At 40.1% G+C, this 25,274-nt stretch overlaps 1 protein-coding gene and 1 long non-coding RNA gene across 2 annotated transcripts in view; both read left to right on the forward strand.

Moving 5' to 3' along the window:
* Positions 1-18,536: 18,536 nt before the first annotated feature.
* On the forward strand, positions 18,537-19,827 carry LOC123724453 (uncharacterized). Its single transcript, XR_006757010.1, has 2 exons — positions 18,537-19,011; positions 19,102-19,827. It is a non-coding gene; the product is annotated as an uncharacterized lncRNA (long non-coding RNA).
* A 2,216-nt stretch (positions 19,828-22,043) lies between these two features.
* Positions 22,044-25,274, forward strand: part of LOC106560949 (aminopeptidase N) — a 30,198-nt gene continuing 26,967 nt past the window's right edge. Inside the window, exons 1-7 of the mRNA XM_014124421.2 lie at positions 22,044-22,731; positions 22,837-22,979; positions 23,097-23,245; positions 23,412-23,538; positions 24,132-24,286; positions 24,720-24,833; positions 25,016-25,159. Coding sequence (XP_013979896.2) covers positions 22,094-22,731; positions 22,837-22,979; positions 23,097-23,245; positions 23,412-23,538; positions 24,132-24,286; positions 24,720-24,833; positions 25,016-25,159 — 1,470 coding nt within the window. The 5' untranslated portion in view covers positions 22,044-22,093. The remainder of the gene's footprint in view (positions 22,732-22,836; positions 22,980-23,096; positions 23,246-23,411; positions 23,539-24,131; positions 24,287-24,719; positions 24,834-25,015; positions 25,160-25,274) is intronic.

The following is a 25,274-nucleotide window of genomic DNA, read 5'->3' on the forward strand; positions in this document are numbered from 1 at the left end:
GTCAAGCGAAGAGGCACTGAGTTTGAAGGTCAGCCTTGAAATACAACCACAGGTACACCTCCAATTGACTCAAATGATGTCAATTAGCCTATCAGAAGCTTCTAAAGCCATGACTTCATTTTCTGGAATTTTCCAAGCTGTTTAAAGGCACAGTCAACTTAGTGTATGTAAACTTCTGACCCACTGGAATTGTGATACAGTAAATCATAAGTGAAATAATCTGTCTGTAATCAATTGTTGGAAAAATGACTTGTGTCATGCACAAAGTAGATGGCCTAACTGCCTTGCCAAAACTATAGTTTGTGGGAAAATGGGAAAATCAAAAGAAATCAGTCGAGGATCGGTAGGATGGTCAGTTTTACGAGGGTATGTTTGGCAGCATGAGTGAAGGATGCTTTGTTGCGAAATATGAAGCCGTTTCTAGATTTAATTTGGGATTGGATATGTTTAATGTGAGTCTGGGAGGAGAGTTTACAGTCTAAGCAGACACCTAGGTATTTGTAGTTGTCCACATATTCTAAGTCAGAACCGTCCAGAGTAGTGATGCTGGACGGGCGGGCAGGTGCGGGCAACGATCGGTTGAAGAGCATGCATTTATTGTATTTATGAGCAGTTGGAGGCCACGGAAGGAGAGTTGTATGGCATTGAAGCTCATCTGGAGGTTAGTTAACACAGTGTCCAAAGAAGGGCCAGAGGTATACAGAATGGTGTCGTCTGCGTAGAGGTGGATCAAAGAATCACCAGCAGCGAGAGCGACATCATTGATGTATACAGAGAAGAGAGTCGGCCAGAGAATTGAACCCTGTGGCACCCCCATAGAGAGTGCCAGAGGACCGGACAACAGGCCCTCCGATTTGACATACTGAACTCTATCGGAGAAGTAGTTGGTGAACCAAGTGAGGCAATCATTTGAGAAACCAAGGCTGTTGAGTCTGCCAATAAGAATGTTGTGATTGACAGAGTCAAAAGCCTTAGCCAGGTCGATGAATACGGCTGCACAGTAATGTCTCTTATCGATGGCGGTTATGATATCGTTTAGGACCTTGAGCGTGGCTAAGGTACACCCATGACCAGCTCTGAAATCAGATTGCATAGCGGAGAAGGTACGGTGAGATTCGAAATGGTCAGTAATCTGTTTGTTAACTTGGCTTTCAAAGACCTTAGAAAGGCAGGGTAGAATAGATATAGGTCTGTAGCAGTTTGGGTCTAGAGTGTCTCCCCCTTTGAAGAGGGGGATGACCGTGGCAGCTTTCCAATCTATGGGAATCTCAGACGATACGAAAGAGAGGTTGAACAGGCTAGTAATAGGGGTTGCAATAATTTCGGCAGATCATTTTAGAAAGAGAGGGTCCAGATTGTCTAGCCCGGCTGATTTGTAGGGGTCCAGATTTTGCAGCTCTTTCAGAACATCAGCTATCTGGATTTGGGTGAAGGAGAAGTGGGGGAAGTTTGGGCGAGTTGCTGTGGGGAGCGCAGGGCTGTTGACCGGGGTTGGGGTAGCCAGGTGGAAAACATGGCCAGCCGTAGAAAAATGCTTATTGAAATTCTCAATTATTATTGATTTATCAGTAGTGACAGTGTTTCCTAGCCTCAAGGCTATGCCAGAGTATGCTGCAAAATCAATAGAAGACATCATTTGTAACACTGGGTCATTGCAAAGCAATTGGTAGATGTCTGTCAAAAACTTGAATTCTCAGAAGACAAAAATGTGCTAGTTGAATTAAAGAAATATGAACTAAACTTGGGATGCTGGACGGAACTCTGAGCTGAATGCTGAGAGCTTCCAACCAGAAAACAAACAAAGTGAAATTACTTCACACAGCCTAATCTGTTCGCAACAAAATACAATTTTCAGTCACGATTTAGCTAAAAGAAAATGTTTAGTTTACTCAATGGCACTGATTGATAATTGTTGACACATTATTGGGTTCTGTGCAGAAAGCGGCAACCCCCACCAGGTGGTGCAAAAGCCTTAGGAATGTGTAATGTCCAGTAGTCAGAAATGTTACTCCTCTGGCTCTCGGTTTCATTTGTAAAAGTGCAAATTAAATGAATTGGAGAAGTCTTTACACAAATACTAAAGCTAGGCCCCACTACTTTAGACAACTTGATGTTTTTTAACCTTCTGTTTCATTTTATTACAGTGTGATATTACACAAGTGTAGTCTATTATTATCATAATAAAGTGTAACCGATGTTTCATAAATAACGTTTTTGGCATACTGGAACACTTGTAAGAGTGATTTAAAAAACACATTTCTACAGTTTTCTAAAAATACTAAAAAACACCAGTCAGTATCAAGGTGCTGCATTGGTTTAATTAAAGATGTAACTATTGTCTAACTGTATCAACTACAATTGTATACTGGTGTCACTATTCAGTGCCATTTTACATTTACATTTTTTACATTTAAGTCATTTAGCAGACGCTCTTATCCAGAGCGACTTACAAATTGGTGCATTCACCTTATAATATCCAGTGGAACAACCACTTTACAATAGTGCATCTAAATCTTTTAAGGGGGGGGTTAGAAGGATTACTTTATCCTATCCCAGGTATTCCTTGAAGAGGTGGGGTTTCAGGTGTCTCCGGAAGGTGGTGATTGACTCCGCTGTCCTGGCGTCGTGAGGGAGCTTGTTCCACCATTGGGGTGCCAGAGCAGCGAACAGTTTTGACTGGGCTGAGCGGGAACTGTGCTTCCTCAGAGGTAGGGAGGCGAGCAGGCCAGAGGTGGATGAACGGAGTGCCCTTGTTTGGGTGTAGGGCCTGATCAGAGCATAATAAATATTACTGGTAGATAACATTGCATTGATATTCATAGCTGTTTAATCTTCAATATACTGTGTCCCTACCCCCAATAGTCTGTCACCATTATGCAAAATGAAGAACAGGAGATGAACTTTCTGGAGAGGTATCTTTACATCCCTGCTTAACTCATCAAGTTTTATGGAGACAGTTGATAAAGACTAAAACATCTAACTGCCTGTAGCTCAGGACCTGAAGCAAGGATATGCATATTCTTGATACCATTTGAAAGGAAACACTTTGAAGTTTGTGGAAATGTGAAATTAATGTAGGAGAACATAACACATTAGACCTGGTAAAAGATAATACAAAGAAAAAAACATGCGTTTATTATTATTTTTATTTTTTTACATCATCTTTGAAATGCAAGAGAAAGGCCATAATGTACTACTCCAGGTTAGGCACAATTTAGATTTTGGCCACTATCAAGACTGCCCAAATGTGCCTTACTGGTTTATTAATACATTTCCAAGTTCATAACTGTGCGCTCGCCTCAAACAATAGCATGGTATTCTTTCACTGTAATAGCTACTGTAAATTGGACAGTGCAGTTAGATTAACAATAATTTAAGTTTTCTGCCCATATCAGATATGTCTATGTCCTGGGAAATGTTCTTGTTACTTACAACCTCATGCTAATCACATTAGCCTACGTTAGCTCAACCGTCCCGCGGGGTGGACACCGATCCCATAGAGGTTAATGTAGAAAGGTAATCTTCAAATGATGAATAACTCAATGAAGATTATAACCTACAGTGCCTTCAGAAAGTATTCACACCCCTTGACTTTTTCCACATTTTGTTGTGTTACAGCCTGAACCTAAAATGGATTGAATTGAGTTTTTTTTCCACTGGCCTACAGACATTACCCCATAATGTCAAAGTGGAAATGTGTTTTAGAAATGTTTACAAATTAATAAAAAATAAAAAGCTGAAATGTCTTGAAACAATAAGTGTTCAAGCCCTTTGTTATGGCAAGACTAAAAAAAGTAAAAGAGTAAACATTTGCTTAACAAGTCACATAATAAGTTGCATGGACTCACTCTTTGGATGGTGTATCAATACACCGAGTCAATACAAAGATACAGGCGTCCTTCCTAACTCAGTTGCCGGAGAGGAAGGAAACCGCTCAAGGATTTCACAATGAGGCCACGTGACTTTAAAACAGTTACAGAGTTTAATGGCTGTGATAGAATAAAACTGAGGATGGATCAACAACATTGTAGTTATTTCACAATACTAACCTAAATAACAGAGTGAAAAGAAGGAAGCCTGTACAGAATACAAATATTCAAAAACATTCATCCTGTTTGCAATAAGGCACTAAAGTAATACTGCAAAAAATGTGGCAAAACAGTTCACTTTTTTTGTCCTGAATACAACGTGTTATGTTTGGGACAAATCCAATAAAACACATTATTGAGTACCACTCCATATTTTCAAGCATACTGGTGGCTGCATCATGCTATGGGTATGCCTGTAACCATTAAGGACTGAGGAGTTTTTCAGGATAAAAAATGTTATGGAATGGAGCTAAGCACAGGCAAAATCCTAGAGAAAAACCTGGTTCAGGCACTGGGAGAGGAATTCACCTTTCGGCAGGACAATAATCTAAAACACAAGGCCAAATATACACTGGAGTTGCTTACCAAGATGACATTGAATGTTCCTGATTGGCCAAGTTACAGTTTTGACTTAAATCTACTTGAAAATCTATGGCAAGACCTGAAAATAGTTGTCTAGCAATGATCAACAACCAATTTGACAGAGCTTGAAGAATTGTAAAAAATAATATTGGACAAATGTTGCACAATCCAGGTGTGGAAAGCTCTTAGAGACTTACCCAGAAAGACTCACAGCTGTAATCGCTGTGAAAGGTGTTTCTACAAAGTATTGACTCTGGGGTGTGTTCACTTACATTAATTAGATATTTCTGTATTTAATTTTCAATCAATTTGCAAACATTTCTAAAAACATGTTTTCACTTTGTTATTATGTTATTAAAACGTCAATTTTATCCATTTTGAATTCAGCCTGTAACACAACAAAATGTGGAATAAGTCAAGGGGTATGAATATTTTCTGAAGGCACTGTATGTCCTGTCAATTCTAGTACATTCTTTATAATTACTTTGGATATCTGCATGCTCCAATTTAGTGCTTACATCCACTACTGTCCCAAGACATTGCGTTTATCAGGAGTTGAGTGTACATATATACTGTGCAGTGATCACTATACAATTTACAGTAACCAGAGATAATAAGGAGGGCTAACAGAACACCAATTGGGTAAAGTCAATTAGTACAAAGTACACTGATCATACTGTTTTCACACTTTTGAAAGAACGACATAGCTGCTTTTTTTTTAACTCATGGTCGAGATAATAAAACAAGGGTTGCAAAGTTCAGTTATTTAGTTATATATGCTGTTGTGCCTCTTGGCCTTGGCTTTTCATTGCTGAAATCGTGCAGAACAGATGTGGACCTTGACACACCTCTTTAGCCTGTCTGGTACATGCGCAGATAGAGCATTATGATGATAAGACCATGATTATGATGGTGGGCCCGTGATGTGACGCTGCTGCATTAAACAGTCAGTATCACATTACTGGACAACAAATTGAAGTTCCAGAAAGCTATAAAACCTTTAGTGCGTCAAAGGTCACAGTGCCTTACAGTAATCTCTTGTTGAATGACAAACGTCTACTATGCCTCTCTTTTATATTCATTGTCTTCTGGTTATGCGCAAAAGCAAATGTCCCTTTTGCAAAAATGATGCCAATGAACTTTCTAGAGTGTTTTCTGTTTCTCAAGGGATGGTCAGATGCCGACCCTTAACAGTATCTGCAGTGGAGAACATGAAGCTTCCAGAATTCCATCGCAATAGCAACGTTGGTCAAATCATTAAATTAAATAAAATATTATTTGTCACATGCTTTGTAAAGAACAGGTGTAAACTAACAGTGAAATGCTTACTTACGGGTCCTTTTCCAACAATGCAGAGTTAAAGATAAAGAAATATCAAATAAAATAGAAATAGTGACACGAGGAATAAATACACTGTGAATAACGAATAACAATAAGGAGTAAAAATAACATGGATATATAGGGAGTAGCAGTACTGAGTCGATGTGCAGGGGTACGAGGTAATTGAGGTAGCTATGTACATATAGGTAGGGGTAAAGTGACTCGGCAACAGGATAGGTAATAGACTGAGCTGTAGCAGCAGCATACAGTATGTGGAGCAGTAGCAGCAGTGTATGTGGTGAGTGGGAAAGAGTGGGAGTGGCGTCAGTATGCCTGTGTGCACATGCTAAGTTTGTGTGGGCGTAGGGGTTCCAGAGTGGAGCAGCGGTCTAAGACACTGCATCGCAGTGCTACAGGCGTCACTACAGCCCCGGTTTGATCCCGGGCTGTATCACAACCGGCCGTGATTGAGAGTCCCATAGGGCGGCGCACAAATGGCCCAGCGACGTCCGGGTTAGGGGAGGGTTTGGCCAGGGGGATTTACTTGGCTCACCGCTCTGTAGCGACTCTTTGTGGCGCGCTGGGTGCCTGCAGGCTGACATCGGTCGTCAATTGAACAGTGTTTCCTCCAACACATTAGTGCGGCTGGCTTCCGGGTTAAGCTGGCGGGTGTTAAGAAGTGCGGTTTGGCGGGTCATGTTTCGGAGATTGCATGAATCGACATTTGTCTGCCGAGCCCGTTGGGGAGTTGTAGCGATGAGACTAGATCGAAATTGGAGATACATTTTTATAAAAACGTTTTGTGTGGGTGTATGTAGTATGTGTGTGTGTGTGTGTGTGTGTGTGTGAGTTGGGTTGTCAGTGTAAGTATGTGTGAGTGTGTGTGCATAGAGTCAGTGCAAAAAAGGGTCAATGCAGGTAGCCCGGGTAGCCATTTGGTTGGCTATTTAGCAGCCTTGTTTAGCAGTCTTATGGCTTGGGAGTAGAAGCTGTTCAGGGTGTTGTTGGTTCCAGACTTGGTGCACTGGTACGACTTGCTGTGCGGTAGCAGAGAAAACAGTCTATGGCTTTGGTGGCTGGAGTGTTTGACAATTTATTGGGCCTTCCTCTGAAATCCTCTGGTGACATCAACATCAAATTGCCAAGCTTCTCTTTGCTTACAATTAAGTTGATCTTATATTAACATTGACATGATATGCAATATGTGAACAAAGCAGCCCATGAAAATTCAGACAGAAACGTTGTTACTGGGAATGGAACATACTTTTGACATATTTTATCATGATTGATGAAACATCATTTACAATGCAGCATTGATGTTGTTAAACACACATTTTCATAAGGCATGGCTGTAATTGTAATCAACTGAAGCTTAGCTTTGCTCTTGAAGCAATGATTTGTTTAGAATTCCACGAGCCACATTCTGGGCTACAGCAGGTCTAATGGATGTCCTACAGATGTATTAGAGGCTATTTGTTATTGAGCTCCTGGCAGGCTAAGGGCAAGAGCCAAAGTAATTTACTGCAAATGGTTATTAGAAACATAGCAATTTGACGCAATGACCACATTTTGGTCCAGTCTGTTACTCAAACAAGGGCAATCAGTGCTGTAGTCAGTGACTGTGCAGTCGTCGTACTGATAGTGGCATTTCTCAATAGTTTGGAAGTACATTTAATCCCTTGGGAACAAAGCTGACAGCATTGTTCCTGTCCACATCTATCTGAGGGGGACCGCCTTCACTCCCAGTGCCAAAGGTCTGCAAATGGTGTCAGTTGGCACCTACTATTGGCACCAACCATTATCCTCAGACCTTTGAATGTATACAGCTGAGTGCTACATTGAAAGAGATAATGTCATAGCTCATCATTAGCACATCATTTAGTGCTGCAGTGCCTTTTCACCCAGTCAGGTCCCTGATACCTTTCAAGATACTACGGAATTTGAACGTCAGACATATCTTCCATACAGATTTCCCTTGACAACAAGCAGTAAAGAGTAACATTGTGGAAAATATTCCACTCTCCTTCTATGTACTAATACACTGTTTCAGGGTGGAGAGGGAGGAGGGCAATAGAGTTTTCACATTTTATCCAGCTTTGACCTCATTTGGCCTAAGGTTACACAGAATTATTGTCACTTTCAGCGTGTGTATCGTTCCACATTTTATTTAAACAGTGAAACTATGCAAGACATACAAATAAACTAATAAACAAAACAAACCGTGACGAAGAGGTGCAACATACACTAACTCAAAATAATCTCCCACAAAACCTAGTGGGAAAAATAACAACTTAAATATGATCCCCAATTAGAGACAACGATGAACTAATTGGAGATCATCCCAAAAAACAACAACATAGAAATACAGAAACTAGAACCCCACATAGAAATACAGAAACTAGACAAAACCCCCAAAATAGAAAAAAGAAACTAGAACCAACATAGACATAAAATAACTAGACAAAACCCCCTGTCACGCCCTGACCTACTCTACCATAGAAAATAAAAGCTTTCTATGGTCAGGACGTGACAATTATAGGCATTAACGTAACTTGAGAAACCGTTTCCATGATCTGAAAGCCCATACCTTATGACCAGTTCAAATTCCCTTCCAAAAGAAAATATGTTAAAGGGACACCAAGGTTTATTTTGAAAGGTAAATATCTAATCTCATGTAGCACTGATACTGTACATATCTTCCCACAATATCTTCGTATCAAATCAAAGTTTATTAAAAATTAAATACAGAAATATCTAATTTGCATAAGTATTCACACCCCAATACATGTTAGAATCACCTTTGGTAGCAATTACAGCCTTGAGTCTTTCTGGGTAAGAGTTTTGCACACCTGGATTGTGCAATATTTGCCCATTATTCTTTTTAGAATTATTAAAGCTCTGTCAAGTTGGTTGATGATTATTGCTAGACAGCCATTTTCAAGTCTTGCCATAGATTTTCAAGTCGATTTAAATCAAAACTGTAACTAGGCAACTCCAGTGTATATTTGGCCTTGTGTTTTAGGTTATTGTCCTGCTAAAAGGTGAATTTGTTTCTCAGTGTCTGTTGGAAAGCGGACTGAACCAGGTTTTCCTCTAGGATTTTGCCTGTGCTTAACTCTATTCCATTTATTTTTTATCCTAAAAAGCTCCCTAGTCTGTGCCGATGACAAGCATACCCATAACATGATGCAGCCATCACCATGCTTGAAAATTTGAAGAGTTGTACTCTCTTCAACACAGTGATGTGTTGTGTTGGATTTGCCCCAAACATAACACATTGCCACATTTTTTGCAGTTTTACATTAGTGCCTTATTGCAAACAGGATGCATGTTTTGGAATATTTTTATTCCGTAAAGGCTTCTTTTTACCCCTTCTTTTCACTCTGTCAGTGGAGTAACTACAATGTTGTTGATCCATCCTCAGATTTCTCCAGTCACAGGTATTAAACTCTGTGCGGTTTTCTTCCTCTCTGGCAACTGAGTTAGGACGGATGCATGTATCAGTGAATTGACTGGGTGTATTGATACACCATACAAAGAGTAATTAATAACTTCACCATGCTCAAAGGAATATTCAATGTCTGCTTTTATTTTTTTTAACCATCTACTTAGAGTTGCCCTTCTTTGCGAGGCACTTGAAAACCTGCCTGGTCTTTGTGGTTGAATCTGTGTTTGAAATTCACTTCTCGACTGAGGGACCATACAGATAATTGTATGTGTGGGGTACAGAGGTAGTCATTAAAAAATCATGTTAAACGTTATTATTGCACACAGGGTGAGTCCATTCAACTTATTATGTTACTTGTTAAGCACATTTTTACTCCTGAACTTACTTATGACTGCCATAACAAATGGATTGAATAGTTATTGATTCGAGACAATTCAGCTTTTCATTTTTTATTAATTTGTAAAAATGTGTAAAAACATAATTCCACTTTGACATTATGGGGTATTGTGTGTAGGACAGTGACACAAAATCTAAATTTAATCTATTTTAAATTCAGGCTGTGACACAATAACATTTAAAAAAAGTCAAGGTGTGTGAATACTTTCTGAAGGCACTATACATATAATACATATAAATATATATATACAAATAATGGAGTGTAAAGATAGTATGGACAGTATATGAACAGAAAAGGTGTGTACATCAGTAGTTATATAGGATTAGCGGAGTGACAAGTCCATGATGATCTTCCTCGTCTTCCTGTGATACAAAGATAGATATGGGTATTTATCTTTAAAGATATCAAAGGTCGAGAGAGTGGTTAGATTAAATGTGCAGTCACACAGGAAATAATTCTCATAAAACAATAGACCTTCTGTAAGCGTTTTCCGATGTACCACACTCCAACACTCTTGCCTGCGTTCACACCCCTTATGGAAAAACCACATCATTTCACATGTGCAAAATCACATGTTTCATGTGACATTTCAACATGTTTTGCACATGTGAAATCATGTGAAACCATGTGTTTTTGGAACACCTCACATGTGATCATATTTTAGCTGAACAGCGATAATACATTTATTGCACGTTTGAAAACATGTGATCACATGTGAAGTGTTCCAAAAACACGTTTTTACATGTTCTTGTAATTTTATAGTAAGTTACCGGCTACCGGGTTGGGGTGAACATAGTGAAAACAACTTTAATGTATTTCTACAGCTGAACTGTATTTTGTCAGTAAATATACAACAACATACTGTAGTAAGGATAATTAGCAATTCGATTTATTTTCTTAATTAACTGTACCTTAAATTGACATTGGTTAGCACACTTAGATGACATCAACCTGAATGTCCTGCTTTGTCACCAGGGCTGTGGTCATGACAGAGATCGGCCACAGATTTATTGGCAAGAATTACCTACATGGTAACACTTCCTTGTAAGTGGTCCTTATTAAATGTGTAATTACACTGTAGCAAGAATTGTAGTTAACTCTAACAACTCATAGTTACAATGTAATAACAAGATGTACCTGGTAGTAATTGCGGTCTGTAATTACAGAAGTGTAACAACGAATGCGTGTTGCCATGCTTGTTACAAATGGACAGGTTTCTACTAAATTTAGCAACTTGGTGTTTCGCTTCTTCTCAGCTGCATCCGATTCATTAACAACTGTGACAAAGGTTGGCATCCCTTGTTGATCCGCTGTGTGTCTGAGAGTTTATAGCCTATGCTCAGTAGGCTCTAAAGACTTACCCATGAGTGTGCACTGTTCAAAATATATCTCCAGTCAACTTTGTTAGCACTTGCCCCCAAAATAAAGTGTACCATCTGGGTTAGCATGGTTAAGCTTACAAAAACAGATCTATATAATACGAGTGTCATCCCAGGTGTGGCATAAGATACTATTGTAAAGCATAGTACATGTAATGTTTGCCTAAGTACAATGTAAATACTAGCTGTTACACAGGATTTAACTGGTTAAAGTGAAGTGTATCTTCAGGGGTACTTACTTGTTTTCAAGCTTCGGAAGTGCGATCCAAGTGGGAGAATAAATACACTAGTACACCAGAGTACATGTAATATCTACATAAGTACAATGTAATTACTAGGTGTTACAAAGGATTTGCTAGTTAAAATTAAGTGTACCTTGAGGGGTACTTGTAATTATAGTGTACCGATAGCCAGTGGAGGAAAAATCACCCAATTGTCATCCTTGAGGAAAAGTAAAGATACCTTAATAGAAAATTACTGAAGTAAAAGTTAGTCACCCAGTATAAATAATTTCACATTCAACCAAACCAGACAGCACAATTTTCTTGTTTTTCTAATTCCAACAAATGCCAGATCAGAGGCAGTAGGGATAACCAGGGATGTTCTCTTGATAAGTCTGTGAATTAGACCATTTTCCTTTCCTGCTAAGCATTCGAAATGTAATGAGTACTTATGGGTGTCATGGAAAAAGTATGGAGTAAAAAGTACATTCTTTTCTATAGAAATGTAGTGGAGTTAAAGTAAAAGTTGTCAAAAATATAAATAGGAAAGTAAAGTACATATACCAACAAAAAAATTACTTGAAGATGCACTCTCAAACTTTTGGATAATTTCAACTAGTTTTTAAATTGATGCTCATGAGCCAAAAGTGGTCCCCATTTTTTTGTGTACTACTTCATCAAATTGTGTACTAAGTCATCCATTTCGTATGATATGTTACGTACTGCAAAACAAATAATTGAGAGAGCGGTTAGATAAAAAAGTATTTTAGGTTTGTTGTGCAATTCGTATAATATGTTAGGTATCCAATTTGTACGTTATTGTCACGGTTGTCGTAGGGTTGAGACCAAGACGCAGCGGGAAAATGTACACTCATCTTCTTTTATTTATGTGAAGAAGGAAAAACACCAAAAACGTATACAAAACACAAAACGAACTTGACAGTCTTGTCAGGCACACATAGCTAAACAAGAACAATCTCCCACAAAATACTAACACAAACACATACCTATTAATAGGACCCTCAATCAGAGGCAACTAGAAAACACCTGTCTCCAATTGAGAGTCCAACCCCCAATTAACTAAACATAGAGCTACAAATGACTAGACTAAACATAGAAATATATTAACATAGAACAGTGCCCAAAACCCAGAATAATAAATCAAACACCCAACTACTAACACAACCAGCCCGAACCACATAAAACAAATACCCCCTGCCACGTCCTGACCAAACTACAATAACAAATAACCCCTTTTACTGGTCAGGACGTGACAGTTATGTTACGAATTTGTTGCGCTAAAGATCCTGGAGTGCATCTTTAAGTATTGGTACTTTAGTTTACACCACTGCTGATAGAATCCCAACACACCATTTTCAGCCTGCACAAACAATATTATATGTGTATCCCAACTAAGAACAGATCACCTCATTGACACAACTCTTCAATAAAGAGTTCTGGAGTCTGATGCCCAGGCCCAGGTAAAGATTTCATTTCAAATTAATGGAAGCTATGAGCACAATGGCAAAAACTAGTTTGTTAATGCTTCACATATATACAGTACCAGTCAAAAGTTTGGACACACATACTCATTCAAGAGTTTTTCTTTATTTTTACTATGTTCTACATTGTAGAATAATAGTGAAGACATCGAAACTATGAAATAACACGTATGGAATTATGTAGTAACCAAAAAAGGGTTAAACAAATCAAAATATATTTTAGATTTTTCACAGTAGCCACCCTTTGCCTTGATGACAGCTTTGCACACACTTGCATTTGTGCAATTATTTATTAAGGTATAATGACAAAAAATTAAGGCATGTCTTCCCATATGCGCAATATGCTCGAAATAACGACGACCTCAAACATGTCCCCTTGTGTTGACACTGATTTCATGTGACAATTCACAAAGAACAGGTTCGAGAACAAGGTCAGTGTGGACGGATGTATGATTTTTAGTTGGCCGTTTGTTGTTGAAAGTTGCAAGTGGACAGAAGGCTCTCAAAATGTCAGTGCCCGGAGAAGACAAGTTTCCGAGGTGAGCAGGATTATTATGAGATGGAGTTACTTTGAGATGTCACCAGGCCACAAGAAAAGTCGGGAGAAGAAGAATATTGGGAAAGGGACACAGAAAGGTGAATTTCTGAGGAGGAATTTAAGGGAAAAAATACGAAGAAGAGTTCGAAAAGAATGAGGAAAGCAGAGGTTGGATTTTAATTTGAGGAAGATGGAGATAAAAGAGGAGATGGGGTGTCAAAGAAGATTGGTGTCAAGTGCAAACAGAGTGAGCCGAGCACCAGACAGAATTCTGGAGGTGAAATGGAAGTGAATGAGGTAAGTGAGGTGGAAGCTTCCAGGTGTGTGTGATGCCTGCCGTTTGTGGTCACGCAGACCCGGTGGTGAGCATGGTGAAACAGAGGAGTCACTGTCAGTTCTATTGAGTTTTGACACAGTCTTTACCCAACAAAAGTAATGTTAGAACATATCAGTTATCCTGTTAGAGCTTCTGTGCCAAATCCACTGTGGTATTTCAGGTGTCACATTTATGGTCATGTAGCAGCAGTTTGTAGGAGGAAGATTCTATGATGTGGGAAGTGTGCAGGAGGGTATGGGATAGAGGACTGTGTAGTTTCGGAGGATAAAGTTGTGTGTGTCAACTGTAGGGGTGCCCATGTTGCTGGGGATGGGATGTGTCCGGTGCAATAAAGGCAGGTTGATGTGGCTAGAGTCAGAGTAGTGCAGAAGGTGTCGTATGCTGAGGCAGTGAAGAAAGTAGAGGACGATGGGTCAAAGGGTGAGGGATCCTGAGAGGATTCCTGGGAGTAGTAGATCTGTGCCAGCACAGAGGAATAGGCCAACAAGTGATATATGCTTCAGTAAGGTTGGATCTTAGCATTCATAGCAATGGTTATCAACCGTACCGCAGAAAATGTAAATCACAGAAATTAGATGTTGTGGTGGCAGCTGCAGAGAAGTATGTGGGCGGTAATGCAACATATTAGATGCCAACCACTGTTAAACTCCAAAGGTCAGTGTGCAAAATCCAGACATGAGAGATTGCTGCAAAATAAAAACAAAGTGTTCGTAGACGAGTCAAAAACGTCAAGACAGGAGAGAGAAATGCCGTTTTCCATAGCTATTTTGGGGGATAGATGAATTCTGCTGGACGATTTAGCTTAGTGTTGGAGTTATATGGCTCTGGCAAACTATAACTAGCAAATGTAGCTATCTAGCTAGCAAACATTAAGCTGGCTAGTTAGCTAGTTACCATTGCACATTCTTCAGAATAGACTTTCTGTAGTTTCTTTATTAGATTAGCTAGCACGCTAGCTAGCTAGTTTTCTAACCTTGACTAGCTAGCTAAGTTACCTAACCTAAAGCTGGCAAATAGCTATGGTCGTTACTTGCTAGCTAACTAGCCAGCTAGCTGGTCTCACCTACACTATATATATTAAAGTACGGCTATTTACAAAAGTTTGGCCATTTCAGCCACACCCGTTGCTGATAGGTGTGTACAATCGAGCACACAGCCATGCAATCTCCATAGACAAACATTGGCAGTAAAATGGCCTTACTGAAGAGCTCAGTGACTTTCAACGTGGCATCGTCATTGGATGCCACCTTTCCAACAAGTCTGTTCGTCAAATTTCTGCTCTGCTATAACTGCCCCGGGCAACTGTCAGTACTGTTATTGTGAAGTGGAAACGTCTAGGAGCAACAGCGGCTCAGCCACAAAGTGGTAGGCCACACGAGTGTTGAAGCACGTAAAAATCGTCTGTCCTCGGTTGCAACACTCACTACCGAGTTCCAAACTGTCTCTGGAAGCAATGTCAGCACAATAACTGCTTTTCTGGAGCGTCATGAAATGGGTTTCCATGGACGAATGCATAGTGCCAACAGTAAAGTTTGGTGGAGGAGAAATAATGGTCTGGTGCTGTTGTCATGGTTCAGGCTAGGAGCAATAGTTCCAGTGAAGGGAAATCTGAACACTACAGCATACAATGACATTCTAGACGATTCTGTGCTTCCAACATTGTGGCAACAGTTTGGGGAAGGCTCTTTCCTGGTTCAGCATGACAATGCCCCTGTTCACAAAGTGAGGTCCATACAGGAATGGTTTGTCGAGATCGGTGTGGAAAAACTTGACAGGCCTGCACAGAGCCCTGACCTCAACCCCATCGAACATCTTTGGGATGATTTGGAACACCGACAGCGATCCAGGCCAAATCGCCCAACATTAGTGCCTGGCCTCACTAATGCTCGTGGCTGAATGGAAGCAAGTCCCCACAGCTGTTTCAACATCTAGTGGCAAGCCTTCCCAGAAGAGTGGAGGCTGTTATAGCAGCAAAGGGGAGACCAACTTCATATTAATGCCCATGATTTTGGAATGAGATGTTCGACGAGCAGGTGTCCACATACCTTTGGTCATGTAGTGTATGTGTGAAGCTAGCCACAATAACGATTAACCACAACAGTGGAATATTAAACATTTGATCTCAATATAGTTATGTTCTCAAACTAGAATCTGTAACAAACAAAGTGGACTGCGTTTTGTAGCATTTCCTCTTTGCCAAAGTTTCCAAAAATTGCGTTGTTTACAAGGAGTTCAAGGGCGAACTGAGTTATTGCCCACACGCACTTCACAGAGTAGGCGTTCCCTAACAGATTTGAGTTAGTTATACAAATCTTTGGTGTTAACATGCACTTTGATAGCTAGCTGGATAACACAATAACTAGCTTGTTAGCTTGCTAGGCCTAGCTAAATATAGGCCTAAACTATAGAAAGCATGATGATGATAACTAGTATAGGGTAATGTACTGTCTAATGCTAAATTGTCATACATTCTTCTTCTCTACCACATATTTCTACAAGGTCTCAGACTCTAGGATGGGAAAATGCTTACCAGAAATAAACAGATGAAGACAGAGACAGAGTTCCATGTTATTTCCATGTTACCTGTAAAATTTTATTTTCGATTTCCATGTTACCTGTAATGTTAAAAAAGCCAGAAAAAGACAATCTAATTTTTCTAAATTAGCTATTAGGTTACTCACCATTCTATAGGCTACAGACTTGAGTCACCACATGAATAGTTATTTTTATGTTATATCTTTGTTTAATTTAATTAATCAAATTATTAATCGAACAATAAAAATCCTATTTATTTTGTAAGAAATGTAAGGTATTTTTACATGTAGCAATAAAGCTGACTGAAGTAGAAGCTCGTCTATTGTTTGTAGGTATTTTAATTTGGTAAGGAGTAGTAATTATATAGAAATTGCTATAGCCTGTGTACCACCTAGTAATGACATTGTACTTATGCAGATATTACATGTACTCTGTGGTGTAGTAGTGTGTTCATTATCACTTGTATGGCGCTTTCAGAAGCTGACGATTCGATTGTCAGAATGGGTAACATACTTTGTAGGTACACTATAATTCAGTGGAGGCTCCCCAGGGGAGGAATGGGAGGACCATCCTCCTCAGAGAATTCCAGAAACATTAAAAAAGTTATCCTTTTTAGATACAAGTATTTAAAATATATTTACGTCACCAAATAATTTATTAAAACACACTGTTTTGAAATGAAGGCCTCAACAGCACTCTGTAGCGTAGGTAGCACCATGGTGTAGCCGGGAGGACAGCTAGCTTTCGTCCTCCTCTGGGTACATTGACTTCAATACAAAACCTAGGAGGCTCGTGGTTCTCACAATGAAACTATGAAGGTTTGGCTTGGTTTCTTTGCTGTTGTTGCCTGGTCTAAAACAGCTGATACGTTGTGCACTGAAGTCCACAAGTGAAGGAAAAAGGTGAGAGGAAGAGAGAGCGTAAATGCGAGAAAAAATTATACAATGATTAAATGTATCATGCTGTCTGTATGTGGCTGCTATGAAAGTGAACGGTGTTTGCGTGTGATCAGGGGTGTATTCATTCCACCGATTCTGTTGAAAACTTTTATTAAATGAAAGCAAACGGAACGAAACGAGAATAAACATCTCTGAATTTGTCCAATAGAAACTCTCATTTGTAAATGTATGACACCCTAGATCAGCTAGATTCAGGCAAGAGTGCGCAAGGCACATTGAATGTGTCAATGTCTGTCACCTTGATTACTCAAATTTCTCTCTACCTGTGCACCTAGCGTACGTTGAAAACTTACATTCATAGGCTAGGTTGTAGCATCTTCCTGATGGGTATAGGGAAAATGAGAGTATCATGTAGTAGCCTAAACCTATCAATGTTACATTGAGCTGGGTAAATGGAATATGAATGAGAGTCATCCAATATGCTCTAATAGAAATAAGGCCATGCACCTACCGCTACTGCTATAATTACAAGTAAGTACCCCTGAAGATACACTTCACTTCAACCAGCTATATCCTGTGTAACACCTAGTAATTTCATTGTACTTATGCAGATATTACATGTACTCTGGTGTATTAATGTATGTATTCTCCCACTTAGATCGCACTTCCGAAGCTTGAAAACAAGTAAGTACCCTTGAAGATACACTTCACTTTAACCAGCTAAATCCTGTGTAACAACTAGTAATTTGTAAGCTGAAACATGTTAACCCAGATGGTACACTTTATTTTGGGGGCAAGTGCTAACAAAGTTGACTGGAGATATATTTTGAACAGTGCACACTCATGGGTAAGTCTTTAGAGCCTACTGAGCATAGGCTATAAACTCTCAGACACACAGTGGATCAACAAGGGATGCCAACCTTTGTCACAGTTGTTAATGAATCAGATGCAGCTGAGAAGAAGCAAAACAATATGTTGGTGAATTTAGTGGAAACTTGCCCATTTGTAACAAGCGTGGTAACAAGAATTTGTTGTTACACGGAATTACTACCAGGTACATCTTGTTATTGCATTGTAACTATGAGTTGTTACAGATAACTACAATACTTGTTGAAAATCATTTAAAATAATATGGATTTCTATCAGTTACGAGGTGTAGATTACATATCACATTACAGCGTTCCAACTTTCAAACCAGGCTGCATTGGATTTCTCTTAATGCAGCTTCGTGCAGCTAATGGCATTTTCCGCTTCAGGTATAATGTCGGGAGACACTTGAAGATTTGACTGCTCTAATGCAGTTCCACCTCCGAAACAACCGCTATAGAGGTTGTCCGCTAGCGCAGATATGATAGAATCAAGCCCTAAGTGTTCATAAATGTTCTCGGGATTTAAACTTGTGAGCTTTTGGTCTGGAGTGATGTGGAGTGCATTAATGGCTTAGCAGTGCCTCCAGATGTTTATATATATATATATATATATATATATATATATATATATTTTTTTTTTTACCAAGAACATATATCCAAATACTCTCAAAAATAAGAGTATGGTTATCGTACAGTGTTGTTCCCTGGTATGTAAAAAAGGTCAAAGATATGTCACAAGATGGATTGGTAGATCAGTGGATAAGTGGGTGGCGGAACTGGTGTGATCAGACGCACCTTCAGAGAGTTAGCTAATCATACAGGTAGCTGGGAATTGGCTGTCATTTCCTTCAAAAGCCCCGTTCTGTGTTGTTTGTCTGCTGGGAGTTGAGCGCAGAATGTCTCTCCGTTGGGATTGGGCCCCTATATAAGTTTCCATGTCTTGGGTGTTTGCTGTGATTGCACTGGACCATTGTCTGCAGGATGAGAAGTCTTACTGACGAATTTGAGTGAGGAACGACGACGAACTGGGGCTGCGGAGCTGAGTGGTGATCCGAGAGCAAAGGACCGAGAGGGGCATTGGTACAATGCACATCTAGGAGCTTTAGCTCCGCCAAGTAAGGGACGTGATTCTTCCTGTGTTCCCCTTACACTACTCTCTCTCTCGGCCATTCTGCCATGACACTGAAAGCCACTAATGTTGGCAGGTTTCCCTGGCGTCTGTCTCCCGCTTGTTCAGCACCGGAGGCGGGGCCATCGGTGACGTCGCCGAGCAGAGTCTCAGACAGGGCGCGTTCCAGGACAGGGAGCTGTGCGGATCTGGATATCTCCAGACAAAGACATGTATTTTATTTTTGTGGGGATATGGTTCTCGTTGGGCCCTAGAAATCAATAACCAGGGGCCTCCTCCTACTACCAATTGGATACCACGAAATTGGGGAGAAAAAAGGGGTAAAAAGAAATCAATAACCTATCCCCAGCCACTTTATATGTTGTCGGTCTTTTTCCCTGCCTGTTTTGTCACATAGCAGTAGAGGGTCCTTTAGAGGGGTTGGCGGAGTAGAGCACGGCCAAGGGTTGGTCCCATATTGTGTGCAGCACTAGAGTGAAATTGTAGTGCCTTTCACGTTATTGTTTGCAATGCCTTCCCTTCAAATAACTATTGTTGCTGTGCCATATCAGAATAATTCAGTGTGAGTGAGATTTGTTGTGCTTTTTACCATATTGTTGCAGTGCTGTATCAGAATAATTCTGTGTGTTGCAGGGTCACTTTCGCATGGCTGATACTTACCTGAGGGATTAAGGGGGAGGGTAACCTACCTGAGGGGAAGCTCTGTCGACAAAGCCCGGGAAATCGTACAGTCTGCTGTGGGGTAACGGGGTCTGATCCATGTTATGTCCACAAATTTAAAATAAAACTTACCTTGAGCATACTTACCTGTCCTGGTCTTCTGTGTTGGTTGTGTGCTCGAACATCAAATCCTGTGCTGGGTGGCGTTTAAAGGGGTTCATATTAAACTGTGACGGGTACACGATGTACCTTCAGAGGTACACAGAAACTCACATGGTACTGGTCGATACCTTTTTAGTGTACATGTGTGGATAATCTAATATAATGGTACATTTTTCTACCGACTATAGTGTGTATATATAAAGCTGCATTCGTAACAATATGGGAAATTACCAGTTGAAGTGATAAATACTTGTTGGATGCATTCACGTCCTCTGAAATCGTTGGGAATTGGCTAATGGCCAACAAGCTGCGTCAAACATACTAAAAGTACAGATATCATGCATGTAAACCAATTAAAGAGTTAAGAAAAACATTACTTTTTATAAATGTTTTGTTACATTTAACTTCTGAAAATGCTGTTGAGGTTAGGTCAGCATGTGGGAGAAGTCAGGTGTGCGTAACTGGTGGCAGGGAAGTCAAATGCAGGAGAGCAGAACTTGGTAAATAGCCGGAGCCGTTTAATGTACATAACTACCGGCATACAAAACCCATATCGCACCAGTCACATAAAGCACACGTACTTACAATAAACAATTCCCGACAAGGACAAGAGGGAAAATATACAACATGTAATTAGGGAATTGAAACCAGGTGCGTGAAAACAAGACAAAACAAATGGAACATGAAAAATGGATTGGTGATGGCTAGAAGGCCGGTGACGTCGACCGCCGAACACTGCCCGAACAAGGAGAGGAACCGACTTCGGTAGAAGTCGTGACATCAGGGATGATACATTTCCCACTAGTAATTACCAGTTGGAGGGCCGTTCAAGTGGCTTTTTCCCAGTTGTAAATGGTAAATTCCCACTTCGCACATGGTTGAATGCAGCATTAGATACAATCATATCGTTCCTTTTTTAACCTGTGAAATCAAGTTTTTTTACATTTAGTTCATTAAATGACTTTATGTGGTTTTTCCATAAGGGACAGGCAGCCCAGTTCTGATCTTTTTATCCCCAATTGTTTTTTTTTTAACTAATCACATCAGATCTTTTCACATCAGCTCTTTTTCAGAGCTGATCTGATTGGTCAGAATTGGGCCTCCTGTCTAAACGTAGTTTTCTGGAAAATTGACAAAGATTTGTATTTGATCTCTTTGCATTTTGAAATTCCCTTTATCAAATTAATGCTGACATGAGTAACACCCAAGGTAGATATTAAACGATACCCAAGGTGAGGTTTTATGGACTGGCTTTAATATCTCAAACTATTGTGAGATCAGGCACCATATAATGCATCATAAAGATATGTTGTACAGATTGTCCTTGAGCTGGTTTGATTACATGGTGATTAATTTGTTCTAATACTTCTATCTTATGAGAAAACAAAGGCCTGTATAGTGCTTATGAGCCTTGATTGCACAGTTGAACAAGTTGAACAAATGAAACACAAACACATCACTACTAGTAGCTAGTCTCCTCTAGTTCTATCGAGTTCTGAGACTTGGCTAAGCTTTTCCGCTCTTTATCTAATCAATTCACTGCATATGAAGTTCTGTAATGATTATGTGAAAACTTGACAAACAAGGGCTATTATGACATTTGTCGGAGACCTTCCACGTGAGGATAATTCTAATACTAACAATACAAGATAATACTTGTGCATGTAACAAATAACAAGTTATCCTTTAACAGTTTTATTATGTATTCTGGCTTCATACCAATCAAATGTAGTTTTACTGAAGCTGTGGTAAAGACTTTACCTGGTGAGGTAATGTAGCTTGAATGTGCAATGAAACTACCACCAAGCATGTCTAAAGACATCTAATACCCACCACAACGTGCTTTCAACATCTAAAAGACTGCATTTCTATGTATGATGAATTGGATAAAGTGGTTTATTTACAATGTGTAATATTTTGTTAGACCGTATTAAATGGTGTTGCTATTACATGAATAGTATACCGTCTCAAAATTTCCCTTCAATTCTCTTTCCCCACCTTTTTTTAAGACCTCCTGTCAAGCAGTGGCAAATGTTACTGAGAGGACGATCCTGGTTAAATAAAGAAAATGAACCTAGATCTGTGACCCCTAGAAGTAACTGTGTCTCTGCCCACCAGAGCTATGTCGTGTTAATGGTTGAGCCATTAGTCCTGGTGGGAGGAGAGTCCACTGGTGTACCGCTATATAAAAAACTGCACAGACACCACATCATCTCTTTTGCTGTGTAGTTTTACGCCAGTTGGACATGGGGGGAGGCTTCTATATCAGTAAGTTTGTTGGGGTGGTGGGCATTGTGTTTGGTGCAGGGGCAGTGGCCACCATCATTGCGTTGGCAGTCGTTTATTCTCAAGAGGTAGCCAACAACGAGGCTGTCAGTCCGACTAATGGAGGTTCCACTGTCAAGCCACCGGTCACCACACCTGGAGGGTCAACTGTCAAGCCACAGGTCACCACAACTGCACCCTCAAATGAACCATGGGACAAGTACCGTCTCCCAGACACCCTGAAGCCTGACCACTACAACCTAACCCTGTGGCCTCGTCTCACCGCTAACGCACAAGGCCTCTACATCTTCACAGGGAAATCCTATGTGGTCTTCCAATGTGTGAAGGAGACAGACCTGATCCTCATACACTCCAACAAGCTGAACTACACCAAGTGGGCTGATGACCATCTGGCTAAACTGTCTGCTCTCGGTAGCACACCCGCACCAACCATAAAGAAATCCTGGCTACAGCCAACAACTCAGTTCCTGGTATTGGAACTGAATGGCAAGTTAGCTGTTGGAGAATCCTACCAGCTGGACACAGTGTTTGTTGGGGAGCTGGCTGATGACTTGGGAGGCTTTTATAGGAGTGTATATACGGAGGAAGGAGTAGAAAAGTAAGTTGTAATGAAGCTTAAACTGTAATGCTGATGTAGATTGACTTGATAGATTACACCTACATTTGACGAAACAATTCTGAACCATTGTACTGTTTGTCTCAGAGTTGTTGCGACAACTCAAATGCAGCCCACAGATGCCAGGAAAGCCTTCCCCTGTTTTGATGAGCCTGCAATGAAAGCCGTCTTCCACATCACACTCCTTCACCCCCCGACGACAGTGGCCCTGTCCAACGGCATGGAGCATGGTCAGTACTGTGAATGTTTAAAGAACGCTTTGGTCATAATGCAGAAATGCGGCATTATGATTCTTATCAAAACATCTTCTTATTGTCCGCTCTTCTCTTTTCCAAATTCTTGCTCAGCTCCTGTTGAAGTCACTGAGGTGGGGACCGAGGGGCCTGTGATAGTTTGGAGGACATCTTTCGATGAAACCAAAAATATGTCAACATACTTGTTGGCATTTATTGTCAGTGACTACGACTATATTAACAGCACAAGAGACAATGTTCTGGTAATGTATTTTACCTATTCTTTAGAATAACTAAGTTCAGTCCCATTTTGCCGTGTGTCACATTCAAGGAAAAAGCTCACAATGTTCAAGTGTCATAAAGTCTATGTGGATATAACTGTGTTTCTGATATACAGTATGAAGTGCAATGCTGCTAAATTGTTTTCAGATCCGGATCTATGCCCGCAAAAAAGCTATCGCTGATGGACAAGGCGAGTACGCCCTCAGCAAAACAGGACCCATCCTGAAATTCTTCGAAAAATATTACAATGCCACCTACCCTCTGCCAAAGTCAGGTAAGAGTTTTATAGAAGTTGAATTTCTTACATCTTTATAAGGTTTTAGATTATAGATTTCTTTATAGGTTTCAGACACTTCTTTATGGGTGTCATGCCCTGTCCATAGAGAGCCCTTGGTTCTCTATGGTGTTGTAGGTCAGGGCGTGACTAGGGGGTGTTCTAGTCGATTTATTTCTATGTTTGAGATTGAGTGTGGTTCCCAATTAGAGGCAGCTGATTATCGTTGTCTCTAATTGGGGATCATACTTAAGGTGTCCCTGTTCCCACCTGCTTTTGTGGGATATTGTTTGTGCTTGTTGCACCATGTAAGTCATGTTTCGGTGCTTGTTTATTGTTTGTTGAGAAGTTTTCACTTAATAAAAGTATGTGGAACTCAAATCACGCTGCGCATTGGTCTGTCCATTATCACGAGCGTGACAATGGGAAGCCGTATGCTTTCAGTTACTTACTGTTAAAAAGTAATAACTATTTTGTTCTTAACTCTTATATGGCATCTGATAAGTCTTTATTCACGCAGTTATAGTAGCTCTATAGTACCGTATATGGCTGAGAATGTGTCATCCTTTTTGTTTGCTGACTCTTTCTTCCAGACCAGATTGCTTTGCCTGACTTTAATGCTGGAGCAATGGAGAACTGGGGACTCATTACATACAGAGAAACAGCCCTCTTGTACGACCCTAATATGTCCTCCAATTCAAACAAAGAAAGGATCGCCACCATTATTGCTCATGAACTGGCCCACATGGTATGTGAACTACATACAGTACTGTACATATAATATATTGCACTTCCCTGTGTTTTCATAAAACGATTAACTGGGTCATGTACTTTGGCTAACTTGATTAGACAGCCTTCCCTGTAGCTCAGTTGGTAGAGCATGGTGTTTGCAACGCCAGGGTTGTGGGTTCGATTCCCACGGGGGGCCAGCACAGGAAAAAAAATGTATGAAATGTATGCATTCACTACTGTAAGTTGCTCTGGATAAGAGCGTCTGCTAAATGACTAAAATGTAAAATGTAATGTAAAATTTGTGAGTAAATGCAGTTACTGTATGTTTTAACAAATCATAACCTACTGTATATTATCTTAATGTCTTATGTTAGCTGATTACTTTGAATTGAAGTCAACCTGTTTTATTTTGAATGGTCTTGTAAGTAACATGACTCTCTTCTGTTCAGTGGTTTGGAAACCTTGTGACACTGAGGTGGTGGAATGACCTGTGGCTAAATGAGGGCTTTGCGTCTTATGTAGAATATCTTGGGGCAAATGAAGCAGAGCCTGACTGGAACATAGTAAGTGTTTCAACTATTTTTCTATTAATCTCAGACCTTCATTTGGACAGCTTTCTGTCATTAATATTATTTTATTTGGCTGAACAAATTATGAAGACAATGCATATCAATTGTCCACATGGAGTGGACTGGAGAGGTCCCCTCATTGTCTCAGTGTATAATCATGTCCTTTCCCTCCACAGAAAGACCTGATAGTTCTGGGTGATGTGCACAGGGTGTTTGCAGTAGATGCTCTTGCCTCATCTCACCCCCTGTCCTCCAAAGAGGAGGACATCCAGAAGCCTGAGCAAATCAGTGAACTGTTTGATGCCATCTCTTACAGCAAAGTACGCTCAAGTATTTTCTCTGCCATGATCTTTGAAGAACAAATAACATTGACTTATTGTGTTGCAGACATTAAGTATCTTACTTGATTAATATATATTTGTTTTAGTTGTTGCT

The sequence above is a fragment of the Salmo salar genome, chromosome ssa10, assembly GCF_905237065.1.
Source record: "Salmo salar chromosome ssa10, Ssal_v3.1, whole genome shotgun sequence".
Taxonomy (NCBI): Eukaryota; Metazoa; Chordata; class Actinopteri; order Salmoniformes; family Salmonidae; genus Salmo; species Salmo salar.